General features: G+C 44.9%; 1 protein-coding gene across 1 annotated transcript in view; it reads right to left on the bottom strand.

Annotated features, from left to right (window-relative positions):
- LOC126481347 (uncharacterized) overlaps positions 1 to 23,707 on the bottom strand; it is a 60,700-nt gene that overhangs the window by 26,006 nt on the left and 10,987 nt on the right. Inside the window, exons 2-3 of the mRNA XM_050105042.1 lie at positions 14,366 to 14,553; positions 5,399 to 5,602 (exon numbers count right to left, since the gene is read on the bottom strand). Of these exons, the coding sequence (XP_049960999.1) occupies positions 5,399 to 5,602; positions 14,366 to 14,545 (384 nt within the window). The 5' untranslated portion in view covers positions 14,546 to 14,553. The remainder of the gene's footprint in view (positions 1 to 5,398; positions 5,603 to 14,365; positions 14,554 to 23,707) is intronic.

Consider the following 23,707-nt stretch of genomic DNA (forward strand, 5'->3'; position numbering starts at 1 on the left):
CTATCCGCATCCTCAACTGAGGATGACACGGCGATCGGATGGTCCCGATGGGCCACTTGTGGCCTGAGGGCGGAGTGCTGCTGCTGCTGTATAACCGTTGTACAATCGTATTTCCAGTATGCGATTGCATTTCATAATAAACTGATGGTTATCACTAATTTGACCTCAACGTCTTTGGCGACGGACTCGTGGATCAAAATGTTCTTTACCTAAATCTCGCTTTGAAGCCGAATAAAATTTCGATTTTTTTACTGTTATCATAAGGTTAGTAGTCAAGGAGCGAATGATTATGGCGTATGCAGGTGAAACTACTCTGAAAGACCGAAGTCCACTTCCAATTGGTCAGTACATGTCATCAAAACGTGACTCGGAAGGCAAGAACCCCAGAAACGGGAGCTACAATGGCATTTCGAATGACATAAGATTACATCACATATGTTTGGATGAGAAGAATGGAGCACAATTCTCTGTAGACTTTCTGAAACAAGTGTGTTCATCTATGCATTATTGAGCTCGTAGCACACATTACTGTTAAACTTCCTAACTCAGAGTCTGGTTTCCACTGGCAGCTTGATGAATCTGCCTAATATAAATGTGGGCCAAGATCCACTGCTCCTTAAACAAAATATTCTTATTCATGATTCGTTGTTCGTCCATACATGACAGGCAATCATAAGATTTTAGTTTTCACCTCAATAAACAGCGTTACCTGATTGATTCTATGTATGTTTGCAGATACATATCTACAGTGCTGGTACGCATTGAAATCACCGCACCACTGGACCGTAGCATGCCACCAGAGTAACCAAAGCAAAATGGCGCAGCTCACTGGTAAAATGGAATACCCTGCGGTTATTCGTTTTCTGAAGTTGCTAGAAGCGTGTAGTAACAATACACCATAATACGAGGCAGTGCTTTGGTGGTGCAGAGGGTGCCTGTGTTGACAAACAAGTCTGAATGAGGAAGAACGAAGTGGCGGACCATCCCTCTGTGAAGAACAGGAATTCTCAAGGGAAGTGGAACCCATCGCGCTCGAAGACCAGGGTATCACAGTCGATGAGATTGTGGGAGAAATGAAAATCAGACATGGATCAGTTTTCAGAATCTGATGTTAGACGGCTTTTGGACAGCAAAAAATTTCAGTTACCTACTTTCTCGTGCGAATACGAAAATATTTTGATAATTCCTTCCTACAAATGGGAAAATGGCCATCGTAGCATGATGGGTGTTCAGAAGAAAGGTTCGAAACAAACTGTGGGTATAATTGAAGTCTTTATTCAAAAGTAATCACTAGAGGCCCGAGCGCAGCTATCTTACTTTTCGCGAGCCGAAAGATTCCATGTTCCAAGAACTCCTGTGGCTGTGACGGGAATCAGTCTTTCACTGTGTCCTTCAGTTCGTCGTCCCAGTTGAAGCGCTTCGCTTCGAAAATTTTTTCAGCGGACCACACACACACGGAGGTCGCAGGGCGACTTGTCCGGGCTGTAGGGCAGATTGTCAAGCTGCTCCCACTTGAAATTGTCCATTAGACTTTGTGTGACCCTAGAGACGTGTGGACACGCGTTATCGTGGAGTAGAATTACTCCATCCGTGACGAGCTCAGGCCATTTGCTGTTGATGGAGTTGCGTAGGCTACGGCATGTCTCTCAGTGCACGTCACTGTTAATGGTTTTCCATGATGGCTGTCGAGATAAAGCATAGCGGGAAGCTGCACAACGGGGTGATTCTGCTCCACGGCATCCTTCACCTCATTGTGTACAGAACACGGTCACACATGCTGCCTCTTTGCGCTATCGATTTTTGCCTCACCCTCGTTTCCGCCTAACATGGCACACAATGACTCTTTCCTGTTTCCTTGGATGAAGAATCTATTGAGTGGTAGGCATTTCCAGGATGAAGACGAGGTGCTTTTCGAGGTGTAACGTTTCCTGAGTAGCCAAAAAGCAGACTTCTTCAACGAACGTGTCCACCAAGTCATCTATCATTGGTAAAAATATCTCGCATTGAAAGGTGAATTGTGGACGAGTCCTATCGCTATCACCAGGTTTCCTGGTCCCAAATGTACTTGTTCGAAGCAATAGGCAGAACTTCATTGTTGTTGAGGTAGCACAGATATGAGGAGGACTGTGATTTAAATACATGTACGGGAAGCAGGGACCGCGTCCGTAGCGGTGTGGTCATCGTAGCTGTCTGTCATGTCGAGGACTTCCCGGTACTGCCAGGGATTTTTCCTTGGTGGGTCGACTGTAACGGGATGCACTCTGGTTCGTAATGCCAGTTGAGGAGCTACTTGAGTGAAGACGAGCGACTCCAAGGTGCGCTAAATCGACAACGGCTGGAAGAGTGGTGTGCTCACCAGACGCTGACTCCATACCGCACCAGCATGATGCCATGTGGCAAACAACGGCACGGCGGTCGGTCGGACCGACTGACCCGGCCAGAGAATAGGAGCTTACGGGAAGTAGAAAGGCAACAAAATAAATGAATTAATAAATATAGATCACAGTGAGGTGGGAACATGATCTTACCGGAATTACAAGAACATCCTCTCAGTTCAGCATATCCTCTGGGATAATTAAAACATTTAGAGGTAAGTGTAGTGCAGTCTTCATTGCACCGGCGGCTTGTTGGGAAACGCTGTCAAGTTTCGCAACGTGCCAGCTGTTAATGCTAGTCTGCGAGGCCCAATGCATTTTCACGCGCTGTTGGCAACGGCCTCCGCTCTGTGCAGCTTTCACGCGAGCCGCTGTACACACTGCTGTCAATCTAACTGTGAGAGAAACCAGTGTAAATACCGGCGAGGGCAGTCACCCTTCTCTTCAAGTTGAGTTTCTCGACTTTTATTCACCAGGAAATAAGGTAAATAAGCATGTAGCGTCTGTTCGAAAGAACAGTGCAGATGCACACCAAGCTCGAACTCTTACGGGAATCGGCGAGCTGCCGCGAGTAATGAGGTTAATGAGCAAGGGCACCAAGTCAGTAGTGTGTGGTATAAGTTGAGGACGTGAGTCTGACGGGAGGCGTGCTAATGGCAGTCTGTGCGGGTGTGGTCACCACTGTGCCTGAACGGCGTAGTGGTCAACACAACTGCTTAGTGAACAGAAGACCTGTATTACACACCTGGTCTGGCACAATTTTTCAACTTGCCCCATCTATATAAATCAGTGCCCAGTGGCAGATAATGTCTTTATTTCCCTCATGTCTTGAATATTAGAGTAGCTGCATAGATATTATAATTAGATTTTCCTCCAGACGTTTTGCTACGGTCGCAGTTTCGAATCCTGCCTCGGGCATGGATGTGTGTGATGTCCTTAGGTTAGTTAGATTTTGAGTAGTTCTAAGCTCTAGGGGACTGATGACCTAAGATGTTAAGTCCCATAGTGCTCAGAGCCATTTGAACCATTTTGATCCAGACGTTTGAGACATCTTTATCTACGATAATGATGGAATATGAAGAAAAGGGGGGGGGGGGTATTGGACATGTGGAGAGCGTGCAGCAATGGTAGCCATAGTCCTGTGGTCGTGTAATGGTTAGCATTCCTGCCTCGCAAGTAAGGAAGCCCACGTTCCAGTCCCAGCCGTGGCACAAATATTAACTCGTTTCTTCGGATTGCATCATTATCGTAGAATAACTTTGTTTAGCGCTGGAGAAAGGTCCAGTCAGTGCGTAATTTATCACTCGTGAAACATCTATTTTTATTTGGAACTACAAGCAATGCTAGTTTCGCCAAAGGTGCGTTCTAACCTTTCTAGGAGAGGTGGATAAAATTTCGTATAGATGTTAATGCGCCCTCTGGCAAATCAATTCGTGGCAAACGTCCAATATTTTCGCACCGCATTCTTTCAGAATTCTGCAGATCTGAAATCTTACAAATTTCCTTCAATTTCTAGACAGTTCATTGCTCTTCAGTTTCTAGGGGAACCAAGTAAGACAGTAATCGTATACGTAAACAGAGCGATGGAAATGAGGTAACGTCCGATAGGCATGCAACACACTTAATTTACAGGTACAATCTTAACTGACCAATGCCACCAGGAAAACTACCATAGTCTTCGCTTACTTACGACAGTCTACGGTAGCCTACTATAGCTTTACAACTGTACGTAGTACTTACGCAAATATGAAACGTCTGGTGTAAGGTAGAGTGCAACACTGTTCGAAGAAAATCTTCGGTTTTGTGAGAGCAACAACAATAAGTAATAGAACCCAGTACGTTGTCCTCGATGGTGAGTGTTCATCGGAGGTGACGGTATCATCAGGAGTGCCCCAGGAAAGTGTGGTAGGTCCGCTGTTGTTTTCTATCTACATAAATGATCTTTTGGATAGGGTGGATAGCAATGTGCGGCTGTTTGCTGATGATGCTGTGGTGTACGGGAAGGTGTCGTCGTTGAGTGTCTGTAGGAGGGTACAAGATGACTTGGACAGGATTTGTGATTTGTGTAAAGAATGGCAGCTAACTCTAAATATAGATAAATGTAAATTAATGCAGATGAATAGGAAAAAGGATCTCGTAATGTTTGAATACTCCATTAGTAGTGTAGCGCTTGAGACAGTCACGTCGATTAAATATTTGGGCATAACATTGCAGAGCGATATGAAATGGGACAAGCATGTAATGGCAGTTGTGGGGAAGGCGGATAGTCGTCTTCGGTTCATTGGTAGAATTTTGGGAAGATGTGGTTCATCTGTAAAGGAGACCGCTTATAAAACACTAATACGACCTATTCTTGAGTACTGCTCGAGCGTTTGGGATCTCTATCAGGTCGGATTGATGGAGGACAGAGAAGCAATTCAGAAGCGGGCTGCTAGATTTGTAACTGGTAGGTTTGATCATCACGCGAGTGTTACGGAAATGCTTCAGGAACTCGGGTGGGAGTCTCTAGAGGAAAGGAGGCGTTCTTTTCGTGAATCGCTACTGAGGAAATTTAGAGAACCAGCATTTGAGGCTGACTGCAGTACAGTTTTACTGACGCCAACTTACATTTCGCGGAAAGACTACAAAGATAAGAGAGATTAGGGCTCGTGCAGAGGCATATAGGCAGTCATTTTTCCCTCGTTCTGTTTGGGAGTGGAACAGGGAGAGAAGATGCTAGTTGTGGTACGAGGTACCCTCCGTCACGCACCGTATGGTGGATTGCGGAGTATGTATGTAGATGTAGATGTAGAATAACAACAAAGAACTTTACGGAAGTAGTGTGCGGTTGCTGTTTTTGGCTGTAATAAGTTGACTCGTTGCACATTTGAAGCCTCCGCTCCATTATGAGCTTTAAGGAATACGACGTGCGAATGAGTGAAGTTAGCAAGTGTGTGGAGATGGAAACAGTAGCCCAGAGAGGTAGAGGAAGAGCACAGCCGGAGCCCAGTGCGTGGGATGGAAGCTACTGGTGTGGGTGTTACCAGAGGCTGTCCCTTTCCGGGCGGCGGCCCCGGCCTGCGCACGGCGTTGGGCGACTGCGGCTGCGGCCTCTGTATGGAGTAGTCGCGCTGCGAGTCCTGCGGGGGCGGCGACGGCGGCCGGCGGTACACCGGCTGCGGCGTCGGCGTCACGATGTTGCGACTCAGCTCGTCCTCCTCGTCCACCGGTGCCGCCTGCCGGAACGCCTGCACAGCGGCGGCAACAGCCGCGGTCAGCAATCGGGAATGAGAGACATTCATTACGTCTGTTTTTACACCCGGAGCAAGCGGCACCTACATCCCACTCTTACAAGGGAACATTTCGTATCAGATGTCTTACATATTCTCCGTAGGGTTTGAAGATCAGCGTGCGGACATGACTGTCCTAACATAAATCAGTTTTTTGAAAAACTCCGAAAAATCGACTTTGAATGTTGGAGGATTACCAAAGGCTGGTAAGTGCAAAACAATCATAGTGAGCACTAGCGTAAAACTTGAAAGGTATGTGCTGAGATTCGATCAGGATAGAGCCAGTGAAAAATGTCGATAGTTCCCAACCGCAAGGTTGGACGAGTAGTACATCTTCGAGTAGTAAGATCTTTGACAGCTAACAGATATAGGTGCACGCAGTAAAGGTTTGAGGAGTGGTGAGGAGATGCGCAGAGACAGCAGACGTGTTTCGAGTCGGAGCTAGATGCCTGCAGGAGGCAGCCGAGTCGTGACAGCATCAAAGTAAGAATTGGCGCTACGCACATAATAAGCTATATATTGAGCGAAACTCGGCACATACCTGGGGAAACTAGAAAGAATAATTAATAAAATAGGTTTTCTTTGGTTAAATAATGTCTAAAAGCTAGATAGAAAACCCATTGTTGATGCAATAAGCGTTTAGTGAAACTTTCTCGCAAATCCATGCTATAGAATTTTTTTTTTAGTTTTTCACATATGGCTTAAAAGTTTGAACAATAAATATTTTTTAGATAAAATTAGACTTTCATCTCACACCTTATGCTGTTCTCCGCATCCTGTGCTTACATTGAACCAAAAGGAACATTAAAGTAAAGTTCCCATGGGTAAAGATAATAATTTCATTTATCAGAGTAAAATAATCTATATGCCATTGCACAATTGGCAAATTATTCAGATCAGGAGCGAATTTTTATTAAGTAACAAATAGGGCCAAAATGAGTAAAGTTATGTAGAATGACAATTTTATGCCATTGCATTACGGCTGAGTTGAATATATGTTTTATTATCGGCTAAACGGGAAGGAGTGCACGAGCTAAGTCCACAGACGCAGTCAGATGCAGGTTGGTGAATTTCATTTATTTTTACCACGAAACTTTCATGCAGTCAGATGTGTATTTTGAGTATTAATTTTCCAACAATATTTTCATGCAGTCAGATAAAGTTCAGTTCAGTTAAATACGCAGTCAGATGCAAGTTTTATTAAAGACTAAAGCAGTCACATGCAGTTCAGTCTAGTTTAAATAGAGAATTTTTATTAACAACACTTTCAAAGTCTTATAGTCGTAAAGTGTTTGTTTCGAATACTGCTAGCAGAAATTTTTTAAAAACTTTCTGTTTGTATTACATATTTATTAACAAATGGAAATATTGGCTAACAAACACCGAGTGATATTTTTGTAATATAAATAACATATATTACTTTTAATTGCTGGTCATATTAAGATAAATTGAATTTTGATCCAAACAAGCGCAATGCCTTATTGTTAAATAAAATAGATATACATCATTAATACTGTTCAATCTCTGGAAAAAGTATTTAATTTTCTATTTATTTTTTTGTATTTTCGTACTAAATTTTAACTTGTCAATAGTCACATTGAAAGGGTCCTGTAGCCACCTTTCATTGCCAACTCTCGTAGTGGTCAAGTCGGCGAAGAGGTTTCCGCTACTTGTGAGAAATCCACCTGCGTTAGGTTGGTGGCGGAAATGGCATCTTGGGGTTTTCCGGTCCACGCGGAGCGTGGAAGAGGCTGGAGAAGCGGGAGGCAGTCTGCCGCCGGTACGGGAAGCGTACACAGCTGTGCTCCAGTTGAAGAAGGGTGAGTTGGACTGACCGCGTGGCGCGTTGTCACATAGAGAGGGGAGCTTTTAGCTTTTGGTCTCGAATTTCGTCTTATAAAGATTTACTTGCTGGGTTGCAGCAGGGAATGCAAGGCTTTTGTAGACTTTCAGTTTGATTCCCAATGCAGTCTCGACTTTGATCCGTGAGAGGAACGTGGCACAAAGGAGTTGCATATGTTGAAGTGCCCTCGGTTCAGTGTGAATGTTTATCTGCCTACAACTGTGTGTGTATGCTTCTAATATTTTCCGGATCTTGGTAATTTTTGTGTATTTGTGAATTTTCTTTGTCTCATGTGATTAAAATTTGGCCACGGTCCATAGAAATTGTCTCCGCGGACCGAGTGGGCACGCGAGTCTGTTATGAAACGTGTAGTATTTCACAAGCAATTGTACATAGTTAGCATGCAACAGCAGTCTATAGATGCACTACATCAATGTTTTAAGGAATAAATAATTTTGCCTTCAATCTTATCTTGTGTACCGATGTTACGTCGCCGTTACCTTCGCCATTTACCTTGTAGTTTTCCTTGTTGGCCCACCTATAGCGTTTCCATGTGCACAGGTGTAGTGATTAGTGTCCCTTTTTTTTTATCTGAAACAAATGCTCTGGAATAGATCGTGTTTTCACGAATATTGCTGCAGGCTGCACTTACGCATGGTGTTCACGCCCTCTTTACTTTACTCAATATTTGATTCATGGGAAGAATGCCTGGATCATATTAATAACTGCATCCCATTCTTTATCAATGACTTTACAATGAATGTTCTTTTGTGAGTTTTTCTTATTAATAAATTAAGTAATTTTCCGACTCAGTGCTACTTCTTCTTTGTCGTGTGGCTAGAGTTGGTGGCGACCCTATCTTTTATATTGATTTCAGTGTCAAGTAGCATTTTCTTATTCAAAGTGCGCGTGGCTCTTTTAGCTACCAGGATACATTCAAAGGGCGCTTCATGCTTCTTGCACATAGCGTCCTTTTATTCACGCTACTTACAACATATTCATCTGATTAGTGATTAGAAATAAAAAGATGTTATTTTCATTAAAACATCACTGAGCCTCAAGTCCTATGAAGAAAACAGAACTCCATCCATAGAGGGTCATGTGGTCAGCACACTGCTCTCACGGCCTTCTTCAGTTTTCATGACCGTAGCCGCAGCGTCTCAGTCAAGTAGGTTCTCGATTGGTTACGTAAGAGCTGATTGCATCTCACTTGCCAATAGCGCTCGGCAGATCCGAACGGTCACCCGTCCAAGTGCTGGCCACGTCCGAAAGCGCTTAAACCCGGTGACTTGACCGGAGCCGGCGTTACCTCTGCGGCAAGGCCGTTGGCACTTCAGATCCTCTGAGTATGAAGGAAATCTGACACGGTCAATCCCTAAGGTCCCCTCGTTAGTGAAGAGCATTAAATCTTATTTCCGAAAAGATCACTTTCCAGAGATTAAATTTACCATATGTATATTACAAATTACTTCACGATATATGTACAAGGGTATTCATAAACTTTTAATTATCACATAAAAAAGCGTAATTAAGTTTGTGTTTGAAACTTCCTCGCAGATTAAACTGTGTGCCGGACCGAGACTCGAGCTCGGGACCTTTGCCTTTCGCGGGCAAGTGCTCTACCATCTGAGTTACCCAAGCACGACTCACAACCCGCCCTCACAGCTTCAATTCTCCTAACTTCCAAACTTCACAGAATCTCTTCTGCGAACCTTGCAGAACTAGCACTTCTGGAAGAAAGGATATTGCGGAGACATGGCTTAGCCACAGCCTGGGGCCGGACAGAGACTCGAACTCGGGACCTTTGCCTTTCACAGGCAAGTCCTCTACCAACTGAGCTACCCAAGCACGACTCACGCCCCGTTCTGACAGCTTTACTTCCGCCCGAGTTCGAGTCTCCGTCCGGCACACAGTTTTAATCTGCCAGGAAGTTTCATCTCAGCGCAACCTCCGCTGCAGAGTGAAAATCTCATTCTGAAGTTTTTATTTGTTTGCAGCTACATGCCTGCAATCCTGGTAGACACTGTCAAGGTGCTGCACTACCATATTAGATCTTTAGAGGAGCCGGGACAAATTGGCGCAGGCCATTGAGAAGGTCTAGTATCGACACAGCGGAAATGGCGCCTTCCTGACAGGCCAATCTAGAGCGCTGAAGGAGGTGACAGTTAAAAACTTGTCGGCTGCCCTTCCTACTTATATGATTGTCCTTTTCCACAAGGTATCCCAACAAGAATGGTCAATATCCTGGGATATGGCAGCAACGATCATTCGAAGGAAAAAAGGTCTTGTAAAAAAGAACTCTAAAACACATACCTTAAAAGTTACGAGCACTTTTTCAACCTCACTACTGTGAAGCAAAATTTTTCTGCTGCAAGCTCTTTGCCTTCTGCAGTTTGAGAAGAGAAAGTATGAACCAAAAAAAAAGAAAAAAAAGTCAAGCGAACGTGTGCTTTGGGGAGGATACGTTACGAGCTATGAATAATCATTCGATAGAAGAGATATGCTTCAGAGTAGCGAACATGAAAAGTGCTTATGTTTACTGGACTTTTTTCTTGGTCTGGTTCATACTAGCACGTTTCAAAATATGGAAAGCAAAGAACTTGTAGTAAAAGAGATATTTTCACAGCAGTGAAGGTGAATAAGTGCTTATAGCTTTTAGGATATGTATTTTAGAGCCCTTGTTTACTAGACTTTTTTCCTGGTGCGTATTGTCCAGTAGTTAGTCGCAGTGTACCTGTTCATTACGCTCAGTAGATGTCAGCGTTTTCATTCGGAGTGCGCGAATACACTATCTGATCAGAAGTATCCGGACGCCCCTGTGTAACGCGGAATTGAGCACTAGATGTCGGACCAGTTAGTATGCAAGTAAAAGGAGTCGGAGTATTATATTGTCAGTAGAGAAGCAGTAAGAGTAGAATAGCTCGGTTAGGAGAGCTCCGTGACTTCGAAAGTGGAATGGCCTGAGTAACAGATCCATCAAGGACATTTCGACTCTTCTAAAGCTGCCGATGTCGACTGTTGGCGATGTGATTGTGAAGTGGAAACACGAAGAAACAACCACAATTAAACCACGGCCGCGCGGAGTGGCCGCGCGGTTTGAGGCGTCATGTCACGGACTGCGCGGCCCCTCCCGCCGGAGGTTCGAGTACTCCCCCGGGCATGAGTGTGTGTTTTGTTCTTAGCATAAGTTAGTTTAAGTAGTTTGTAAGTCTAGGGACCGATGACCTAAGCAGTTTGGTCCCTTAGTAATTCGCACATATTTGAATTGATGTACGGTTAGGGACCATCGAGCTTTGCTAAGTGTGGCTGTAAAACATCGCATGAAACCAGTGGAAGGAATCCCTAGTGAGATCCAAAATGCTGCTTGGAGATCAGCTAGCACAATGACTGTGCGAATGGAGTCAAGAAGAATGGGGGTACGTTGGACGTACAGCTCCTCATAAGCCACACATTTCTGCAGTCACTGCTAAGCGACATTTGAGGTAGCGTAAAGAGCGACGCGACTGGACAGTCGATTACTGGAAACGAGTGATTTGCAGTGGTGACAACTCCATGAACCTGTGACAACTCCATGAACGGTCTTGGTTTGGCAAATGCTTGAAGAATTATTCCTGCCATTATGTGTAGTGCCAACAGTGAAGTACGGAGGATGTGGTGTGATGGTATGGAGGTGTTTCTCAAGGCCAGAGTGTGATACCCTTATTGCGCTTAAGAAAACACGAGTTGCGTAATGTTATGAACACATTTTACAGCATTATGTACTGCGTAGAATAGAGGAACAGTTTGGACGATGGAAGATTGTTTGTATCAGCAAGACAATGCACCCTGTCGTAAGGCACCATCTATCTGTTAGGCAAGCTTGGTGGACAGTAACATTTCTGGACAGTAACATATCTGAACATGTACTGACTTTCCCAGAAGCGCCGTCTGAACCCAGTGGAATACCTCTGGTATGAGTTAGAACCTCGACTTTGCCCCAAACAACAGCGCCCACCTTCTGTGGTTCGGCTCTTGAGGAAGAATGGTCTAGGATTCCTTCACAGACATCCAGACACTTAAGTGAAAGTGTTCCCAGCTGAGTTGAAGTCATCATAAAGGTGAAGGGTGGAAAAATCCCATATTAATGTCCACTAGTAGGTATCCAGAAAGTTTTGATTGATAATGTAGATCTGTTGCACATCGATTCGCATAGAAGGTAATGGTGCTTTGGGATGTCCGTTGTCATCATTTCGCGTGTTAGGTATTACTGATTGTTAAAAAAGAATTGTATCCACCACGACAAGTGACGTGAAGAATCTAAATGGTCTACAAAATAGGGAACTAACTACTCAAAGAAGAAAGGGAAGATATCGTGTATTTGGTTTGCGTATATCATAAAATTGTATAAGTGAACCAATGACTGCGGTTTTGCACCTGAATGGACACAATGTCTGAGGTAGCAGAATCTTTTGTTTCTGAAGTGTCCTAGGCTGTTTTCTAACAACAGCTATGTACAATGGCAATCCCATTAACATACAAAGTCACTGGCCACTGTCTAGTGTGATAAGTGTGATAATGGAAGGAAAATACTTGTCAATCGAAATCTCAGAGGCGAAAGTTTAAAGTAAGAGAGAGCATTTTACCTTGAGGATGGTTTATCTCCGAATACATCTTGGTTCCTGGTCGGCGTTTCAGTCACATGAAGGAATGTACGCTACGAGGCACCGTAAAAATTTTGCGGTATTTTCTATTTTCTTTATTGTGGAACCTGACGTTGTCTCTTGTGTGGGGTTGTAAATATTTTCAGATCTACACATTTATGTGCTGTGTAATATATTGAAGTTATTTGGAAGATACAGTTAATTCTTTAGTTACAGAATTTTATGACGCGGAGAACTATCAGGTGGTTATAAATAAAATGCAGCTACTCACAGAGGTGCACTATGGCCTGTAATTATAGTATGGCAGCGAAACTTGATAGATATTCTAATGCATTGATGTGAAACCGATTTGCGCTGAAAAAAGTTCCAGTTTTGGCCACCAGGTGCAAATCTGGCACTATGAATGCAAGAAAGATGTATAGAAATGTTTCCATATGTGATTGATGTGCAATGGTACGTGGCCAGAAAAGGTCAAACCAGTGAGAAATATATAATGATTTTATTATTAAACGACGCTTGTACAATTTGTTCAGTAGGAGCAACGGAAACCTCACCGAGATGCTGTACAGTGCCTGATTTGCACCTGATGACCAAAATTGTAACTAGTTTTTTTTTTTCAGCGTAAATTGTTTCCACATTAGCATGTCTAATGCACATCTATCACGTTTCGCTGCCATACGATAATTACAGCCCCCTCGTGAGCAGCTACACTTTACCTATAGTATGCAGCTTGTGGAAGGCTGAGCCACAGTTTGTCGGTCGTCCACCATCTTATACCTCGTAAAGGAAGAAGACGTTCTAAAACGGAACATGGGATCTTTGCAAATTAACTGAGTTTGTGTAATGTGTTAACACTGTTTTGAAAAAGGAAATTTGTATTATTTTTCAACAGCTTCTGTTTCAAAACGTATTTAATTTGTAAATGGTTTTTAATAGTACTTGTACTTAATTTGAACTCGCTTACTGGTTATTGTTGTGTAATATATAATGTAACTGATAGACCATTAAATATAGAATGTAAGAGGTATACGCGCAGAAATTTTTGTACGTGGTAGCTTTATACGTACACAGATGAGTGTGCTGGTTGTTTTTTCTCTGGACTGAACAATTTTCCCACAAACACATCAAGTAATTTACTACGTGATATTTTCTGCGTGGTCGTAACTGCACCACTAAGTAGAGTATGTCTTTCATTATAGGCTAACCATTCTGCGTCCACATGTCGGCACTTCCTGACATGCTGCCCGGACGAAAATAAGCATTAATGGCTTGCTCTTGCCACAAGCACTTGGAGGTGCTGGCCAAGCTAAAACATACTACTGGTAACAGCTACAATTATTAGTCTGCAAATGAAGTAAAGACTGATGTAATGTTGTTCAGGACACTAACCCCAGTCACCAATAAAGGTGTCTGCACTTATACTCTTTACCCCCAGAACGGTTCGTACTCGCTTCGGCCATCCTGATTTAGGTTTTCCGTGATTTCCCTAAATCGCTTCAGGCAAATGCCAGGATGGTTCTTTTGAAAGGACACGGCCGACTTTCTTCCCATCCTTCCCTAATCCGATGGGACCGATGGCCTAGCTGTTTGGTCCCTTCCCCCAAAATCAGCCAACCAACCAACCGAGTCTTTACACCCTTGTAGTACTAACAAAATGTTCTCGAGTTCAGCATTTTCAAATTTCCATAGGATATTTGTTCATAGTTATACGACCATGTTGTACCGTGGAACGTTTTTTAACTTTTGGAAAAGACTTACTTTACAGAGCAATTTTTGTAATTTTAGAAAAAAAGACTGCAGTGCACAAAAAGTGAATGCCATTATTTCAAAAAGGAATAATAAAATATAATAGCCTCTATTACTGGACCTTCTAGAGGCGAAAGTGCGAGAAGTGTTCCAAGGTACAGCACTCTCCTGTACAATTAAGGGGAGTGAGTAATGTTGGCGATATTAATGCCATTGTATTGCTGATTTGTAAATGGAAGAACGAAGTCGTTAACAGTCGTCCGATTGGGGACTGGGAAGGAAACGGATAGTGTTCTTTCAAAGCAAACGTCTTGGCATTCACCACTGGCGTTTAAGGTAATCACTGACTTCCTAAATCGGGCTGGCCACACGAAGATTTGACCCACCGTCCTCCCGCAAGAGTGCAGCGTGCTAACCACTGCGCCCCCTCCTTCTGTGCAAACTTGTCTTATGGTTTACGGGTAGTTACGGGCAGGGGGCAGGCTGCGGTACCTGTGGCGGCGGGAAGCGCAGCTGCTGCGGCAGCGGCACCCCCTTGGGGATCTGCGTGACGCCACGGGGCGCGAACGTCTGCCGCTTGCCTCGCTCCTCCTCCAGTTCCTCGTCGAACTCCTCGCGCACCTGTGCGCGCGCGAACGCCGCCAGCGCCACCACCAGCAGGAGCACCCTCATCCTCGTGCCTGTAACACAGACACACAGCCTTCTTATAGCACACGCCTGTGGTATCTGGTCGCCTGCGTTGTAGGTTACCCGCCAAGCAGTGGTGCTTGCAGTGTTGCCTGTGCAGCAGGCGAAACTCTCACTTCGGCGAGGCAGATACAGCAGGGCTTCCCAAACTTTTTCTCTGACGGAACACTTTGAAAAACCTGGTACTTTGGTGGAATACGTTGATTATTTTCAGAGTCAATAAAATTAAAAAAAAGAGAAACATGTTTTATTTCGTGATTACTTCAGTTTTAAATTTTAACTAATAACGAAAAAGCCATAATAAAGTTTAAAAAATATTTAGTACCGTCAAAATATGGAAAAAAACCATATTATTAATAGATTTTCACGGGGTATTGATACATTTCATGCGGAGCACCAATGTTCCCATGAACTTATTTTGCGAAACCTTGCCCTAGAGAAGCACAGAGACTTTCTTGTGTACAAACTTTTTTTTGTATTTTGTATTTCAGCCTAAGATCGCTCACGTGGTGTCATTACAGGTTCCGACATTTTACGAAGTCACCAGATGTTCTTTTTAAAAAGAAAGAAAATACTAATCCACTAAATTACAAAATCAAAGTAACTGCTACGGATACGTCCTTGGATACGTTGTTTACTTACTCGCCAAAGTACAGTTGAATAGGTCACGACTGGCGCCTACAAAGTAATCATATCTGAACTTTGAGTGTTGAAACTGAAGGCAACGGCTGACTACGCAATACCTTAAAGTTTTGCATCACATAACGAGATGCGACGCGTTCTTGAAAAATGTTGATAATCCAGTTGTCGAATAAATAGGGAATGGGTAAGAAATATTGAGTTTGTAATATGTTATTTTCTTTCCCGTCTGCACGAAAAACATTAGGTTGAAAATACAAAAGAAAACTTAGGTACATCCTTATAAAAAGAAAATATTCCTTGTGCTACATATATTAAGAGATGAACAGTTCAGTATCAGACAGCAGAGACCGCCATAATAAATTTTTAGTTGGAATAATTTTAGATGTAACTGGAGGGTAAACTGTCTTGGCCTTCCATTGTTTACGCAATTTAAGAAACCATTGTCGCATGAGGAACTGAGTTTTAATTTCTACGTCAGTCTTTCGGTAATGCGACTCGCTATAAGTCGAACAAGAAATAGTTTTGTTACTTGCCGTCTAAACCTAAAGAACACACACACACACACACACACACACACACACACACACACACACACACATATATATATATATATATATATATATATATATATATATATATATATACTTGCAAATACAGTAACTTGCCGATTATCCTCGATAATGCAGACGCGGAGCTCCACGGACATCGGTAAACACCTGTAACCCGAAATACATATTATGTTTCTCCCGGAAATTGCTATTTACTGCACTTACAAAGACATGGTACATGACACATTTGAAAACCCACTGCTTTACTGAGGCGTTACTCGCCAGTAACTGAGAATTTACACAAAAAGCTTAAACCGACTCTCAGCGGAGAGCTTTGTAATTTTCTTTCACGAGGGATCTGTTACTCTTATTTTCACGTTGTCCCAAGACTTGCAGCGGAAGGATTTGTCAGGGATGTTCGACGGTGGAATTGCTGTCCGCATCATCTTTCTGCGATAAAGAACGAGGGACATGCATGATGCAATTGTTACTGTTGTTGTGAATTCCAGTCCCAAGACTAGTTTAATGCAACTCTCCATGTTGGTGCAAGTCTCTCCAGCTATGCATACTACAGCGACCTTCATCTATTTGGATCTGCTTCCTATATTCAAGCAGGGTGCTACTGACAATTCTTCGACAGAAAGGTGATGTTTTTCGGCAAGTCAATGCACGCCCTCCTACGGCTGCTGCAACGCAACTGCCCTGACCAGCAAGATCACCAGATTTCTCGACAACTTAACGCATATGAGACGTGATGAAGCGGAAACTTACTAGTTCTCCTGAGTCAGCAAGAACCATTGCCAAACTGATACTAAAGCTCAGGTTGCCTGGGACAGTTTATAACAGGATGCCATTCGGAATCCTTATGACTATTTGCATGCAAGGATACACACTTGCTTTACTGCCAGAGGGGGGTACTATGTATTAATGCGATTGTTTGGGCAATCTTTACTGTGGCAGGTGTTTCTCATTTGGTATGAATTTGTTATCGTACACTCCTACTACGACGAACTACCTGTCACAGCTGATGTCAACAAAATGGTCCTGCGCTCTTGTCCTTGAGGGTATTGCATTCTTTTTCGGGAGTATGTATGTTTCACCACGCTGTGGCTGCCTGGTGAGAGAAGCAGCATTGACGCTCACTCGAACTGATCAGAGCTTTGAGTGCCAGGACGGGTGTAAATATTTTGTCTGTACAGGTACAGGAGACGATCGGACCAGCCATGGGACCCCTCCCCGCTCAGCCTGCTCCTGCTGCTGGGTAGGGCTGCCGGCTTCCGCCTCGCAGTGAAAGCTGCCGCTGCCGGCTCGGCCCTAATTCTGCCATTACCCGCCTTACGCAACAGCGCCGCCGTATGCCTGCAGGGGAGGCCCTGCCGATGAAGCCGTAGATCGGGTCGGCGATATCGGCCACCCTGCTCCACATCTGCTGCGTCACAGCGCCGTTGAGAAATAGCGGGAAGCGATCAAGCAGCTACTAATCACTGCCGCACCGTGGATATGCAGGCGGGTTGTCAGGTGCTTGTGGAAAAGAGACTCTCTCTCCGTCCAACAACAGCCTCTAACCTGTGTTGTAACATCTGTTCGTCCTGAATCTGTGCTCGTGACAAACTTTCTTTATCCTCTGATACATCTGTAGTGTTTATTTATTGCCCAGTAGCTTTACATCCTTCAGCTGTTGCACTGAACACTGCTGCCTTTTAACATTTATAGCAAGACCATCGGACAAAAAATTGGTGACGCACCCCGGACTCATGACGCTAGTACCGTATAACACCGCCTGTAACCTTGATAATGGCATCAGTTCGACGAGGAAGAGAGTCCGAAAGTTTCTTCAGGTAAGCTACATCCAATTGAAACCGCAGATTGAGAATTAGATCCCGAAGAGATATCAAATTGCGCAGATGTTGACCCATACGTCCCATCAGCTAATTTCAAGTAGTAATCGTAAACACTACTTTAGGGATTGGCCTTAGGCTTGCTCCGACTGACCGAATGCTGCCTACATGGCAGTACGAGAAGCGCTCCATGATCTTCGAGCAAGTGATCAGCACGTCGCCAATCCCTCCAGCTTTTATTGCTAGCAGATCAAACCTGGCGATGCCTTTGCTTCTTTATTGAAGCAGCTCCTCAGATGGCCTCATAAGGACTGAGTGGACCCTGTTCCAGAACTCCCTACCACAGAAAAATCCGAGGAGATACCGGGAATCGATCCTGAGTCCCCCATGCCGCAGGCGGCGATGCTAATGTAGAGTAATTACATTTCTGGAATACATTTGTCTAGGTAACATATTTAAGAGATTAACATTGCAAATCACAGGTAAGTACAAGATAAGCCATTGTAAATGTGAAATGCTAGTACATTAATAACCGGTGTAACCGAAAGAATGTTGAATGCAAGCATGTAAACGTGCATGCATTGCATTGTAATGTCAGTATTTGGGATGGTGCTCCATGTATGTTACACTTGGTCGGAACTGTCGTCTGATGATGAGTCATTATATGTTCGATTGGAAACAAATCTGGTGATAGAGCAGGCCAAGGCAACATGTCGACACTCTGTAGATCATGTTGGATTACAATACCGGTATGTGGACGAGCGTTATTCTGTTGGAATTCTCCTGGAATGCTGTTCATGAATGGCAGCGACTAATACGGTCGCAGGTTCGAATCCTGCCTCGGGCATGGATGTGTGTGATGTCCTTAGGTAAGTTAGGTTTAAGTAGTTCTAAGTTCTAGGGGACCGATGACCACAGATGTTAAGTCCCATAGTGCTCAGAGCCATTTGAACCATTTGATTTCATTTACCGTGTGATCACTGACACGTGCAAACACGATGTGTTATCTCTCACGTCTCCATCTGGAGCCGTCTTACTGCGCTGATGCCACGAATGGGACTGCCAGAAACCACTGCAATGACGTTACTGACGTTAGCGGTGGAGGGTCACATGACTTACAGCGCTCCAAATCGACCAGTGTGCTCTTCTCAATGTGATGACGGATATTTTGTCTGTTTAGCTTATAACCTTGACATAATCTCGACATCTATACTTAGCAGATTAAAACGTTATTATAAAGAACCTCCTGTTTGAATGTGTGTGCTATCGATACTTCTCGTAAACCTATCAACGTCAATAGTTTGTTTCGTAACAAAACAGCTACATCGAGCAATACAGAGGACGAAGATGTATGGAAGCAAACCGCTGAAAATCTTAAGGTTCATTGAGAGTTGTAATGCAAAACGGAATAATAAGGTGAAGAGAAAGAACGTGCCACATTTGTGGACCATGACGTAGTACCCGAAGCGAATGAAATGGGAGGTGGGTGATGTGTACAACAACAACAATGAGGTAGACTCTGCTAACGCTTGACCGTGACGCTCTGGTATCGATAAAGCAACGCCTCTCTCGGCGGCTGAACATGGACTGTTGACGGAGCACACCTGCTCAGCTAGGCATCGAACCAGGGAGCAGCTGGTGAGCTGGCGTAGCAGCGCTTTCGCCGCCGTCACTTTCGCCGCTGCGGCTGGCCGGCCACTGACCGCCAGCAAGTGGGACGCCGTGGGGGCGGAGAGACCGGCGAAACCCGGCGCAACCTGCGGCAGGAATGCTGCGTCATTTTCGCGCTGTTCTCTTACTTATCAGTATCTGTCATGATTACAAGCGTGGCCTATCACAAAAGGAAGCTACTTGTTTCATAGTACCAATGCACCATTTAACTTGCATTCCTAGTCGATGTCGCTTACTCAAACCAAGGCGCTCCACACGGTGATCGTAGAAGCTATCATTAGTAAGATGTGGTCGGAAAGGAGAGTGCTCTCTGGATTGATGTTGAGCAAGGTTTGAAACCTGCTTATTCACCTCACTTTCGTTTTAGTTAGCAATCCAAAGTGAATTACCAAGAAGGACCGGAGGAATAACAGCCAAATTGATAAGGAAGGTAACACTTTGTACAAAGATCATATGATTGGAAATACAGCTCCATGAAGAGATGATGAAGGTAGTATTGAACGTTGCCTCCATCGCTGGCTATAACCGCTGCTACATGCCTCGACACTGAATAAAAGAGGCTCTGGATACGTTGTTGGGATATAGCAGTCCATACTGCTTCCACATATCGTCAAAGGTGATATGGTGTACCAGCGAGTGGTGTATACCGGGCCAGTAGTTCCGCAGTCATCGACCAGATGTTTCCGATAGGTGAGAGAACAGGTAGGCAAAGGCAGCACTGCAATACGATGAGCGACGAAGAAGACTTGAACATTCCGAGCCACGTATGGTCGGGCATTATGCTGCTGCAATGTGGCCATCGGAAAGCTCCGAAATATGGGAGGACAAGAGGCTCCAACACTTCAGAGATGTAACGCTGGCTGGTTAATGTACTGCCAATGCGTATTAGGGGGGCACGGGAGTGGAATCCCGTACCACCCCAAACCACAATAGGGGTGGATGACCGGTTTGGCGGTGCATAAGGCAAAAGTTCAACGATCTCTCATCACGTTGTTTTCAGACTCTAATCCGACCATCGTGGTGGTGCAGGCAGAATCTGCATTCGTCGGTAAAAGTAATGTCGTTTCATTTGGTTGTCCGTGTCCGTCTTTCTTCGCACCGCTGCCTGTGCAAACGCCTGTGGCGTTGACTCAGTGGTAAACGAAATAATGGACGCTTTGCAGACAGTCCACACTGCTCCAAACGACGTCGAATGGTAAGCGCGGACACTGCTTGTTGCGCAACAGACCGAATTTGTTGTGATATGGTTCATAATATGGCCGAGCGATCCATCACTGTCACACGCATAACATGCCTGTCATCACACGAGGTGGGCGCAATCGGTCTCGTCGGTCCGTCGTTCCCTCCTGCACCCAGCGATTACAGATCCTCATCACAGTTGTTTGGTTCCGTCCTACACTATCATCGATTTCTCTGAAGGATAATACGCAAGCCCTACAGGCAACTATTCTTCCTCATTAGAACTCCGAAACGGGCTCCAAAGATGCTTGCTGTCTTCTACGAGCCGTACTGAAGCTGTTTACGCAAAATAACCGCACGCAAGAACAATTCCGTCTGTTCCCCCTTTATACACTCCTGGAAATGGAAAAAAGCACACATTGACACCGGTGTGTCAGACCCACCATACTTGCTCCGGACACTGCGAGAGGGCTGTACAAGCAATGATCACACGCACGGCACAGCGGACACACCAGGAACCGCGGTGTTGGCCGTCGAATGGCGCTAGCTGCGCAGCATTTGTGCACCGCCGCCGTCAGTGTCAGCCAGTTTGCCGTGGCATACGGAGCTCCATCGCAGTCTTTAACACTGGTAGCATGCCGCGACAGCGTGGACGTGAACCGCATGTGCAGTTGACGGACTTTGAGCGAGGGCGTGTAGTGGGCATGCGGGAGGCCGGGTGGACGTACCGCCGAATTGCTCAACACGTGGGGCGTGAGGTCTCCACAGTACATCGATGTTGTCGCCAGTGGTCGGCGGAAGGTGCACGTGCCCGTCGACCTGGGACCGGACCGCAGCGACGCACGGATGCATGCCAAGACCGTTGGATCCTACGCAGTGCCGTAGGGGACCGCACCGCCACTTCCCAGCAAATTAGGGACACTGTTGCTCCTGGGGTATCGGCGAGGACAATTCGCAACCGTCTGCATGAAGCTGGGCTACGGTCCCGCACACCGTTAGGCCGTCTTCCGCTCACGCCCCAACATCGTGCAGCCCGCCTCCAGTGGTGTCGCGACAGGCGTGAATGGAGGGACGAATGGAGACGTGTCGTCTTCAGCGATGAGAGTCGCTTCTGCCTTGGTGCCAATGATGGTCGTATGCGTGTTTGGCGCCGTGCAGGTGAGCGCCACAATCAGGACTGCATACGACCGAGGCACACAGGGCCAACACCCGGCATCATGGTGTGGGGAGCGATCTCCTACACTGGCCGTACACCACTGGTGATCGTCGAGGGGACACTGAATAGTGCACGATACATCCAAACCGTCATCGAACCCATCGTTCTACCATTCCTAGACCGGCAAGGGAACTTGCTGTTCCAACAGGACAATGCACGTCCGCATGTATCCCGTGCCACCCAACGTGCTCTAGAAGGTGTAAGTCAACTACCCTGGCCAGCAAGATCTCCGGATCTGTCCCCCACTGAGCATGTTTGGGACTGGATGAAGCGTCGTCTCACGCGGTCTGCACGTCCAGCACGAATGCTGGTCCAACTGAGGCGCCAGGTGGAAATGGCATGGCAAGCCGTTCCACAGGACTACATCCAGCATCTCTACGATCGTCTCCATGGGAGAATAGCAGCCTGCATTGCTGCGAAAGGTGGATATACACTGTACTAGTGCCGACATTGTGCATGCTCTGTTGCCTGTGTCTATGTGCCTGTGGTTCTGTCAGTGTGATCATGTGATGTATCTGACCCCAGGAATGTGTCAATAAAGTTTCCCCTTCCTGGGACAATGAATTCACGGTGTTCTTATTTCAATTTCCAGGAGTGTATAAAGCTTGCAAGTGGCACTACTGGCGCCCGTGATGCGTGCCTGCGCTGAAATGCTAATCTTGTGCCTCTTCGTTGCCGCAATCACACGCTGCACATTTCACCCCATTTGGATGTTTCCTTCAGGGTGTTGCATTTTGTGTGACCAGCAGTGTAAATTTATTTGATACAATGTACTCCGAAAAGAGATGTATATTTATTTGATACAATTTATTCCGAAATTCGTTATTGTAAGGAGGATTTCAAAATGAATATAGCAATTGCGAACGGCTACAGATGTTTAATCCATCATAGAGAATGTTAAGGAAGGTCAAAATTTCTATTAGTGAGCAAGCGCAGTAAATCGGAAGCCGGTGCCTGCACAGTGAGGCATAAGAGAAAAGTTCCGTGTCATAAGTGGATCCCGTAGAGAAGGTATTCTGCGTGTTAGAATTGTGAACTTGGTTTGATTCAATGGATTTCATCTTTCAGCAGGATGGAGCTCCACCCACACTGGGGTGTGGAGTTTCGCTCATTATCAAACGAACATCTTCCAGATAATTGAATCGGTCGTACTGGACATGGCGATACTGTGGTCTTGGCCACCTCGAGCTCTGAACATGACACCCATTGGGTTGTGCGAAGGACCTTGTTTGTGAATGTGCCTCCTTTGCAAAAAACGATTCCAGAACTCAAAATGCGCTCGCGTTGGTGACTCCACATATGCTTCATAAAGTGTGGGTACAATGGATTATTACCTATGTGTTGTCCATGTGACATAGGGGAGTCGTAAAGAACACATGTAATGAAGGCAAAAAATGAATACTTTCTTTTACATTACCTGTTATTTTTATCGATATGTCGCTATGAAAAAATGGTTTCAGTCGTTTTTAATCACGATGTTCGTTTTGGATTGCCTCAAGTAGCCAGAGACCGAAAATGACAAGCGAGAAATATCGTTTATAAAGCTTTATCTGTCGTCCGCTAAGGCAGTACTCCTAGTTTGCGACTTATTCCATTTTAAAGCAACACTCTTCATACGAAGCGACGTCGCTTTTTCTTTAACTAGCCCGCATTCATTAGCCAAAGGGCTCAGCTGTTTTCGGCCATTATCAAGTTATATTCAGCTGATCGTGGAAGACTTTTTGTATAATAAACGCTGTCAACTTAAAGGAAAATTGACAACGGCCCGAGTAGACGCGCGCATTAGCACGCCACTTTCGGGATTTTGGGAGACGTGGAAGTTTGTTGGAAGTCACTAAGCGCTCCGTTTTATGAAAATCTCGTTTTTCATGCATTACATGTTTGCGACGTCATATCTCCTGAACTATGTGTCGTAAAATTATGTATTTTTTTTAGTACAATCAGTGGTATATGTGGATACTGTCCACAAAATGTGTTGCACAGTATAATATAGAAGGTAATTGACAGAAATTCGTAATGAAACGAACAGAAATGACATTTTATTCGAAGACAA

This window comes from Schistocerca serialis, chromosome 5 (genome assembly GCF_023864345.2).
Source record: "Schistocerca serialis cubense isolate TAMUIC-IGC-003099 chromosome 5, iqSchSeri2.2, whole genome shotgun sequence".
Taxonomy (NCBI): domain Eukaryota; kingdom Metazoa; phylum Arthropoda; class Insecta; order Orthoptera; family Acrididae; genus Schistocerca; species Schistocerca serialis.